The 11,167-nt window shown below is 31.3% G+C and overlaps 1 protein-coding gene across 1 annotated transcript; it reads right to left on the bottom strand.

The window, feature by feature from the left end:
* Positions 1-2,465: 2,465 nt before the first annotated feature.
* Positions 2,466-7,702, bottom strand: LOC123898099 (ABC transporter G family member 3-like). The gene is made up of 12 exons (XM_045948961.1): positions 7,325-7,702; positions 6,015-6,581; positions 5,830-5,909; positions 5,163-5,449; positions 4,873-5,044; positions 4,601-4,714; positions 4,366-4,494; positions 3,990-4,181; positions 3,794-3,880; positions 3,291-3,563; positions 2,992-3,099; positions 2,466-2,869 (listed from the first exon to the last, which is right to left on the bottom strand). The coding sequence occupies exons 2-12, from the start codon at positions 6,490-6,492 to the stop codon at positions 2,612-2,614; spliced, it is 2,178 nt and encodes a 725-aa protein (XP_045804917.1). The 5' UTR covers positions 6,493-6,581; positions 7,325-7,702; the 3' UTR covers positions 2,466-2,611.
* Between the last annotated feature and the right edge of the window lie 3,465 nt (positions 7,703-11,167).

Raw genomic sequence — 11,167 nt, 5'->3', positions numbered from 1 at the left:
TTTCAAATCACAAGTTGAAACTTAAAGTTGGAGTTCCAGTTATGCTATTAAGGAATTTGAATAAAAAATTAGGATTATGCAATGGAACAAGATTTATTATTACGAGATTGGGAAAACGTGCTCTTGAAGGAAAAATTATTTCAGGAAGTAATATTGGTGATCAGGTTTTCATACCTAGATTTTCTCTGACACCATCTGCCGTGAGAATTCCTTTTAAATTTCAACGGAGACAATTTCCTATAATGATTTCTTTTGCGATGACTATTAATAAGAGTCAGGGACAATCTTTAAAGCATGTTGGGATATATCTTCCGTCGCCAGTGTTTTCACATGGTCAGTTATATGTTGCAATTTCAAGAGTTACTCTAGAAAATGATTAAAAATATTGATCATCGATGACGACGGTGAAGATACGACTAAGACTTTGAATGTAGTCTATAAGGAAGTTTTCCGTAATATAACATAATTTTCTTTGTATGAATATTTATCCAAAATTATTGTTGAACTATCGTTTAATGTTATTCAACGTTTTTCATATACCTTACATTATTGGAATTATCATATCTTATTTAATCATTATATATCTTACAGCTAATCAGACCCGTGCACCGGACGGGTCAACGTTCTAGTTTTGTGTACACTAATTCGCTGTCATAATCAAAATCCCAAATAGACATTTTATAGCTTGAGTTTAATGAACACACAACCAATTAGAATGATTTAATCTTTCATGTCACATTAATAAGGTGGGGTTAAGTGGGGTGACGTGACGGAAAATATGGTTGTGATTTGTTGACAGTGTAAAATTATTTTACGTTGTTAGTGCATATTCATTTTTTTCTTATAGTTATTTTGTTTCTCAAATATTTTATTTAGTTAATTTTAGTTCTCAAATGTATTTTATTAGAATTTAATGGATAAACTTTACACACTCAACCGATTATAACTATGTTTTGCGTCACGTCACTTCACTTAACCTCACTTTTTTTACAAGGAATGTTGGAACTTAAAACATTCTTATTGATTGAGTGTATAAAGGTTTTCTACTCTTTCTGCTTATGTTCATTACTTCATTAAACTCATTTTATTAGTCAATTTATTACATAAAATGACTACTAATAAGAGATATTAGAGATGTATTTTTAATTTTGATAGGATGACAAGTTAACCACTTTCAAATAAAAAGATTATAACTAATTTTCTTATTCTAGTTGAAGTTTTACAAAGTTGGAAGGAAAAATAAAAATCTTTAGGAACATTTTGTAAAAAAAATAAAGAAAGAATATTCTCCCAATACCTCAAATTATGCCTCTATACTCTATACTCTGCAAAGTATGTTTTTTTTTAGTAACATACTCTGCAAAGTAGTTGAACAAAGATGTTATTTAAAGTATTTAAATTACCGTTCATAATAAATAAATAAATAAATAAATGATTGCAGGACTTTAGCAAACATCAAAAATTGACTTTGACAAAATGAATATAAATTTCAGCATAGTTGAATTTTGAGTTTGCAATAATCTTGTAGGATGTGGAGTGAGAGAGTTTTGTTTCTTAAAAATACTGTATTGGGTAAATTTGAGTTTTTACCCATGGGATTAGACTCAAACTTGAAGGGCATGGAATGGAGTAAATTCTTAGAAATAAGTTTTATTGCTTGAAAATGCTTTTCTGGCCCCTCAATCCCAGCATGATTCACATATCACCATCTAATCATTGTCATCAGATGACAGTGATTCGATCACTGAGATTTATACAATACGTCGAAGGAACAATGCGGCATTTACTCGATGCCAAAAAAAAGGCGGCGACTTCTGATCTCTCTGTTCCCTCTACCAACTATAATCATATTTAAGTACTTCTCCTAATTGGAATTCAAACTTTGGCATTGCGAAAGACTAACTCCTTCCACTAAACTCAATGTTGTTGGTGCATGGCCCCCCTTTGCAGCAACTACTAGTACAAATTAGCATTAATAATATATTCCCTCCATGTTACTCTTTAAATTGAGTTATCACCTAATTTTCATGTGATCCAAAAATGCTAATGTCAAGTTGCCATGAACAACAAGACATGTCAAAATACTACATTAATAGTAATATAATATAACATTTCTACACGCATATGTAACACATTACATTGATGAAACAAAGATCCACTTCAACAAAACAAGTGGACAAAACTATAGAGGACCATGCCCCATCACTAGTATTGTTGTACCTTCAACCCAAATTTCAATGCATCTGAATTTTGCTAGTACTTCTTAAACCAATTATTTAACACAACAAAACAAACAAGTAGCTATCATAACTTTATGATTGAGAATCTAAATTACTCCCTCCGGTCGCTTTTTATAAGAAACAATTCACTTTTTAGGTTCAGATTCATCGGTTATTCAATGAACCTAAAAAGTCAACGTATTCTTATAAAAAGGACTAGAGGGAGTAATAAAAAACAAAAATGTATGCACTAAAATCAAGAGATATATCAAATAAATCTCATATTTCCTCTTCATTAGTCTAATGATAAATTCACAAAACTAGAGTTCACAGCCAAAACTCAACCAAAAGGAATTATATAATGTAAAATGACTAAACAAATGTTGTTCCTATCAACTTGTATCTGTTCTATCCCTATTAATACACTTGAAACTCTTTAGGGATATTTTTCTCCCTACAAATAAAAATAATAAAATGAACACAAAAATTCGATAACCTATCGCCATAAGAAACAAAACCAACAGATTTTTCCACTTCGAATTAATGTCGGGGGAGATATTGTACACACTTTGAAGAGCTTGAAACCCGGATATGGACCTTACCTGTCCAACTGCAAAGGAGTTTCCTAGGTACTCATTCTCCAATAGCCCCTAAGAGAGATCAAGACAAGTAAATGATTCACTAAATACAAATTTTTTAAAGAACTTTCAAGTTTAATAGGCACTAATTGTCGAAGCATAGTAACTTAATTCTACAAACAATTATCTATTACCTGAATAGAGTATGTATGAAAGGCTATATAGGACATTGGATACATCCACAATGGACCTGGCAAAGAGCTTCGAATTCTAAAATAGCCAGCCGAAAGCATCATGACCACCTGAAATGACATATGTATGCATCGGTTATGTGATGAAAATATAGACCATATTAGTTGAGCAGCATCTAACTTTTATTATCGTCATTGTAAAGTCGAACATATCAGTGGTTGTGATTTGTTGACAACATAAAACTTTTTACGGACAGTGTACAAAATTTAAACTCTTGAAATAAATGGACAGCGGAACTCACATGTATGCATAAGAGTGTCAAGACACTCCAGAAAACATCTTGCCACAAAGTAGCCACAACTAACATAATTCCTTCATTCAGTAACAGAGTTACGAAAAAATTTAGCACAAAGTACATTAACAAGCTGAACTGATCTTCCAGCCCTACTAGGAAGTAGAAGACTAGACTGGACGTAATGGAGATGAGAAAAAGAAACGGGATGCTGGACAAGAGCTGAGCAAGCAAAAATACAAATGTACTTGAATGCTGGTTTGATTCTTCACACGCATATATCTGCGGAAAAGAAAATTATTTGACTTCATCAACCTTTCAAAGATTACAGCATGAAAATACCAAAACCATAATCCAAACAAACCATTAAAAGAAGACAAGTGACATCTATTACAATAAATAATATATTCGTGCACTTCAACTGTATTTTCTTTGTCACTTTGTTGCATGCAAAATAAGCATTTGAAGGCAACCTAATAAATTTCTTTTAAGTCGAAAAAGCAAAAAACTACCTTGATTTCTTTCATAAGTGCAGGCACCCTAGCAATGCTCAGAAGGGAACAGAACGATACAAATACAAAAATTGCTGCAACTCTTGTCTGCAATTTAAAGGGTATTAAAATGATATGCATTATTGGTATGCATAAATGAAGATTTAAACTATATGAGATATACATCGTAAGATATCATTGTCAGGTCAAAACTTACCACAACAGAAGATAGAGAATGCCCTAGACCAGAAAATACAGTACCAATGCATAATGTGAGGAGCATGTAAAGAATAAGATGCAGCCAGTAATATTTCCATTCCCTCGACACAACTAATAAAGATCTCCACGTCAAAACCGCTACCCGAGTAGCATTACTAGCTTTCCCTTTGCTTTTGAGAGCTGGACCTTCCTGGAAAATCAATGATGTTTTTAAAAAGACTAAAATTAATAATTACTAAAAACCAACATAAAAGAGATAGCTTTGCATCGGAAACATGTAATATGAATATACGATATTTGCGATGGAAGAGACTTATTTTATGGTTTCTAGTCCACATTAACAGAAATTCTAACTCATAACAGCTATAAAATACCTTCTCGGTGAGTTTCAGAATCATTGTTTCAACAGAAGCAGCATCTGCAGATGACTTATAAGTTGCTTCAAGTGTGCGTATAGCAACAGCAGTGTCCATGTTTACGGAAGAAAAATCTCCATTGTCATCCTATTATGATGAAAATTTTAATAATAGCATAATATTTAATCTGTTAACATTCAACTAGTAATGAGCACAAAATCATCAATCTACTTTTTTTTTTTTACGGAAATACCTGCCAGTTTTTGCACATTGCAATTATCCTGTCAAAATCTGTATTAATTGCGCGTAGAAAGTGATCAGAAGGACTTTGCATGATAGGACAAGGAAATCCGGCATTCGAGAAGTGCTGTAGGAATATAAAATTATAACAGTCAGTAGCATGATATGTATTCCATTTACTATCGGAGTATACTCATCTTCCAACGGTCGCTTTTACCTAAATTACAGTGGCACTACTACTACTTTAAGTGCAGTGGAAAGAAGGTATAGTAGAAGATAAGTTACCTGCAAGCAAGCTAATGTTTCTCCGAAGAACAACGTATTTCCATTTGAAAGAAGACAAATACGGTCAAAAAGACCAAAGACTTCTGTGCTGCTCTGGTAGATGGTTAAGATAAGAGTGCAACCGGTGCTTGCAAGTCTCCTCAACGTAACCATCATCAAAAGTGCCGAGACACTAAAAATAGATAAATAAAGAAAAGGATGTCAACAAAAATTGCTCTAAGTATGGAATAATTTCAAGAACCAAATAGACGATTATTACAGAAAAATGAATTGAAAAGTAAAATAAACACCTGTCCAAATGATAAAGAGGTTCGTCTAGAAATAAAATGCGCGGTCTCATCACAAGCTCCCTGGCAATGCTAACAAGCCTTCTCTCCCCACTAGGAAGTCCCTTCATATAACAATGCCCACCTATAAGTTTATTTGCATGTTCACCTAAAGACATTGCGTGTATAGCATCCTCTACTACACTCTTTTTCTGACAAAAGAAACCGGGAAGTTGCAGCAAGGCTGAATAATACAGAAACTCGCGCACTGTGAGGGATCCAATCAGAGTGGTTTCTCTATCCACGTAACCCTGCAAATTAAGAAACAAATTTTGATATACATATTTAAGAGGTACAACCTAATAATTAACAAAAAATATTAAATCTGGTAAAGAACAAGCCACAAACATCCCAATTTAGAAAACAAAAACTTAGTACTTCCAACACAAATAAACTTCCATCCTTAAGTACGAAGTGCAAATAACTAACATGTTCAGAAATGCACTAATGCAGTGAAAGCATTGCAAATAAACTTTTAAACTTATACATCCATTCTTCAAATTCTCACACCTTATAATCAATAAATAATATGAAAGCATGGTTTCGAAAGATACGCGGATCAAGTTCGATCAGGTTGACGACTATAAATATAACGGAATATATTAAGCAGCCAATGAGGCACAGAACTCACATATGATCCATAGGGCATTTGCGATTTGGCTCCATTCACAAATACTTCACCATACATCCTGTCTGAAGGAAGCAATCTTCCTAAGGTAAAGAAAAAATTCCAATTAAGCTTTGATTACCGAAATACAAATGTGGACATCATTCAAAATGTGTAGTAAAAATTACAAAGGAAGTGTTCTTCAATACCTGCAATTGCTCGTAATAAGGTAGATTTCCCTGATTTAGCCGGTCCCATAATTACAGTCAGTGTTCCAGGTAATGCATAACCGGTTGAACTCTTAATAACCTTATCAGAATACTTCCTTTTTCCCTTTATAGTAACAGTCAAATCTTTCCAGGCAACAGATGCCCCGGCAATTTTGCGTGGAATAATTGCACCCTCCGGTAGATGCGGGGAAGGCAAGGAGCCACTGTTGAGCTTCGAGAGAGAGGGTGAAGCCGGTGTTGTTGCAGCATTAATAGAGTCACCTCCTTCATCAACTCTAACGTCAATATCAGTAGTAGTATCGTCCCATTCAGGTGAATCCTCAAATGAGATGGGCTGCCTTAGTGAACCCGGTTTACGCAGATAGAAAAAGTTGCTTGACGGTACCCTACTCGCCGGACTACTAGCCGATGATGATGAAGACCTATAATTATCTGATTGAGACTGTATTTCTTCCATGATCTTCAACTTTTTTCCCCCTTAAATCATCAAAGTTTACACATTGTTTTACAAGTAGCCGATTTCTCTTTATGCATGCTATCAACAACCTGCAGTGCAAATCCCAGATAAAAATTAAAAGGCAATTGCAAAAGAAAAATATTTAAGGCCAGGTAACAAAATTTCATCTTTTGTGGTCTTAACCCTCCGGTTCTCGAGGATAGCGTGCCCGGTTAATCCAGAGTTCGGTCACGTGGTAAGTAAAATGATGTCAAGGATTGTTCCAACAACGATTCAAAATCATACATGAAACAAAAAGGAGACACCACAATGTCAATCTGCAAAATGTAATGAATCTATACAGTGTGACACTAACTTCTAATAATCACTCATTAAAATGTAAAAAACAACTATAATAAAATGGAGAGAGAAAAAATGACATAAACAAGAGGGGGGTGTCAAGGGTTTGGGGAGGAGACATGTCTTACACAAAACCCATATTTATTTTCCATTAAAAAGTGGAAAAATAACTAAAAAATCAAATCTTGTACACAAGATTTCATTTTTCATTGATACACCCCTTGCTTTCAACTATACCTTATACACATAATATTTCACAAACAAAACTATTTAATCATTTATAAACCTCTTTCACACACTAAACATAAAAAAAATAATAAATAATAAATAAACAAAGATAGTAAGAAAAATGAAGATTCTTGATTGTTTTACAGCTAAGTTGAGCTGAAAAACAAACACAAACCCAAAAAAGCTTCAAACTTGAATGAAAACCAATGAATATGAATACAGAAAACTAGAAAGAAATAAAAAGAGGAAGTGAAAAGGGACAAACCAGGATCTGAGGAAAGCATTGTTCTTGAGAGATTGAAAGAGAAAGTGTGAAGAAGGAAGAAGATGAATGACAGAAACCTGTGTGTGGTTTTGTAAATTTTTGGAAGAGTTAATGATTTGACCCGTTGAAACCGGGTTTTTTGTGTTGTAATGAATCTCAGTGTCTGTCTCACACTTTCTCTTTATTTTATCTTCTTTTTAATTTTTCTTTTTCTCTTTTTCTATTTTCTAAACCTTCTTGTCTTTTCTTTTTTAGTGTGGAATTAAATATGTGTGTATTCTTTTTGAGCTTTTTTTATTGCTTTTTTGTTAAGACAAATGTTGAGGATGTAATGTAATGATGGTGGCTTGCAGATGCCAGCAAGACAGTTCAAGTTACAACACAAAAGCCAACTAGTGTTTGATTAGATCACAATAATGTTCCACTAATTACTCTTATTACTCTTCTTAGCCTTCATGTCAAAGAAATAAGCTCTCAATTATTATTATTATTATATTATATTATTCATTCAAGGGTTATGTTATTGTTATATAACTTGTATTTTAATTTCAATATTATTTTCTTTCATTAACAATATATATTTATTAAGCTACTATGATTGGTCTAGTGGTGAGGAATTTGAATAGTATGTTGTAGGTTCGATCCGCAGCTCATTGTAAGCAAAAAAAAAATATAGATTTATTTATTAATGTTGATTTGGTCGACAAAAAGTTGATAATTTACAAAGGTGTGAATATAATTTGTGATATCTGTGTAATTTAGTGAGTCACACCGGCTCACCTAAATTTTATTTTATGTAAAAGAAAGTGGAAGTCTTTTTATTTTATTTTTTTGGGGTAACTAAAAATTTCACTTTTATGAAATTTCACTTTTAGTGAGTGTGAGATTCGAACTTTAACTCTTTTATATAATGTAATGTATTTATCAACCGAGTTAAATTCAGTAACTCTTCTTTTCTAACTCATTGTTAATTTAGTTAAGAATCATGTTAACATGTGCCCTAATCTAACTCATTGTTCTTTTCTAACTCTTCTTTTCTAACTTGAACCCTGGACATCCTGCTCCTTAACTCTTAGCTCAACTAGTTTAACCAGTTGAGCTACCCTCCCCATTTATCTCCTTTAGTTAATACTCCCTCCAGTCCTTTTTATAAGGACATTGTGAAAAACTTTTGATCATTTTTATAAGAAACTTTGACCAATTTTCAAATGTTTTAAATGATTAATTTTACTTATACCCTTATTTATGAAAGAAAATTTTAAAAATAAGTAAGTTAGTTGAATTAAGAGTAATTAAATAAGAGCATAGATGAAATAAATTAAAATTTTTAAGAGTATTAAATGAAAATAACTATGTAAAATGTGATTCTTTGATCTGTGTAATTTTTTCAAATTATTCCTTATAAAACTTTTTCAAATTTTTCAAATATAGTAGTAGTAGTAAATTTACCAAAAAATTATATTATTAGTTTTTCTTTTTAAATAGTCCATATAATTATTGGTCTCATATCTCTATTATAAAAAGTAAGAATCTTTATTTGACATGCCCTTGATTTGACATAACACCATTATTAGTCCTTAAATGGCCTTACAATAAATACATACAAATAAATACTTCATCTCAAATAAATACTTCATCTTTTTGGCTCTTTAGGTTCGTTTGGTTCTACAAATAATTCAAGTTCATTTATTGATTTTTGTAAAAAAAAATTCTCCCACTTTCTTTTCATTATATCAAACGATCCCTTTATGAATTATTTTATTTTAAGTTGCTCCTTATCGTAAAAAATAAATAAAATTAATTGTATGGTAAAAATTATAGACATTTCATATATATATTAAAATGACTCATGTGAGTGTGTTGCATTGCAGTATACATTCAAAAGAACAAGAAGATAAGTGTCTAAAATCGCAAGCAAATTAAAATGACTCATTACTAGACCTTAGTGCACATTAGCACCCAAACATAACAGAGGTTGAGAGCTTCAATGATAAAAATCGAAATCAAAGTTAGTGCTTCATCTTAAATTTAAGGCCTTTGTTTCAGTTTTTTCAAAAAAAAAAAAAAAATTAAAAAAAAAAAACTATTTTTTTTATCTTACTTGTGTTTATTTCAGATTTTTTAAAAAATCATTTTTTTTTATCAAAATGAGAATCTATTTTCAATAGCTTTTATCAAAATTTATTTTTTTTATCACTCATCATTCCTCACCATCTTAAAAAATAGATTTTTATAAATATAAACAAGCGACAAATAGCTTTAGATTTTCTTCAAAATCTCTAAAAGAATTCAAAATTTTTTATAAAAAAATCCATTTTTTTAAAGCCGAAACATGAGGCTAATGTTCGCATTATTTTGAGATGAATATATATTGAACCAGTTTTCAGTCCTGCTCACCATTTGATTAGCTTAATCTTTTAATGGAAACTAATTTAAAATTTTGGTTTATTTTTTTACAACATTTTAAAAAGTTGGTTTATTTGTTAAATAAATCGTAAATGAAAGTCGGCTTTTCATGCACTTAAACTAATATTGGTTAAATGTCATGATATATGGAATAATGAATCAAGTTTAATTAAGTATTTTTTTTTTTTGGTAAGTAGTAATTGAACTCAAGTAATTTATAAAATATTTAAAAATAATTTGACTTCAATTATTGGATAGAACAATTTATCTTCTATAGAAACTTCCGATAAGACTTTTTTCCTTAAGAACCAAATGATTGAAAAAGAAACCAAATTTTGAACAAAATGAACAATGAGTTATATTATACTATTTCTTAATAAATCAATCTATTTTTCTTGATATTGTGATGAGTCAAACTTGAGAAAAATATAACTCGACCAATTTATTAAATATCGGTCCTATTAGACATTAACAAGTACTACTATTTTAACACAAAGAGCTTTGTGAGTTTGAACTTTTATGATGAAATCTCACGAGAAAAATCAAGTTATTTATAAAATTATTTGTTAATTATAATACTTTTTTATTGGTAATAAGGAATATTAGATTCTAAGCAATACTTTCATCCAAATATAATGAGATGTTAACAAAGAAAGAGATATAACAAACACCAAATATCAAAAGCATAAGCATGCACCTTAAACGTTGGAGGGAAAAGAAAAATTCATATATAATTATATAGAGATAAAACTGTTGGGGATTAACCCAAAACAAAGAGCACTGAAGGATGAAAGATGAATGAAGAATGAATTTAGAATAAGCAGAAATTGAATAAAGGAAAAGTAAAAATCTTATTCTTCCACAAAGAGCCTTAATTGTTTATATACAATAGGTGGTTACTTCAAATGCAAGTAACTGCATAACTACCTAGGACAAACAAAACGTAACTGAATTACAACTGTACAAAACTAACTAACTAACTCTAAAAAGCTAAGTAAAACAGAAACGCGTATCAGAACCAAGCAGAGCTTCAGAGCTTCAGAGGTTGTGAGGTTCAGAGGCTATGTTGCTTCAGACTCTGAAGTGCTTCAGAGCTTGAATTACCAGTCAAACCAATAAAAACTCCTATATATCTTGTTATAGAAAATAAAATAAAAAGCTCCAATATCTTATATGAATGAGTTTTAATTAGAACGTTTAGTGAAAAAAGATTATAAAAAAAAAAGAAGATATATATAAATATATGAATGTTAGGTTTAAATAAATGTAAACCCATTTGAGGTTGGCCTAGTGGTGTTGCTTGAGTCCTTGAAGTATGTTTTTCTCAAAAGGTCTCAGGTTCGATATCCCTTGTGCCAATTTTGATGGGCTAAGTCCATACAGAGCAAAAAAACTCTGACTTTAAATGAGATCCCGCAAGTGGGCGGTGAGATTGGT

The sequence above is a fragment of the Trifolium pratense genome, linkage group LG7, assembly GCF_020283565.1.
Source record: "Trifolium pratense cultivar HEN17-A07 linkage group LG7, ARS_RC_1.1, whole genome shotgun sequence".
NCBI lineage: Eukaryota > Viridiplantae > Streptophyta > Magnoliopsida > Fabales > Fabaceae > Trifolium > Trifolium pratense.
Note: the sequence above shows the minus strand (reverse complement) of the source record. Positions and strands in the feature narration are given on the sequence as shown.

What these genes read in the sequence shown, in the direction of transcription:
- LOC123898099 (XM_045948961.1), bottom strand. Translation starts at nt 6,492, where the DNA reads ATGGAAGAAATACAGTCTCAATCAGATAATTATAGGTCTTCATCATCA. An exon ending in CCTCTTTATCATTTGGACAG is followed by an intron (nt 5,045 to 5,162) that starts GTGTTTATTTTA and finishes ATCTATTTTTAG; the next exon opens with TGTCTCGGCACTTTTGATGA. An exon ending in TTCATACATACTCTATTCAG is followed by an intron (nt 2,870 to 2,991) that starts GTAATAGATAAT and finishes GATCTCTCTTAG; the next exon opens with GGGCTATTGGAGAATGAGTA.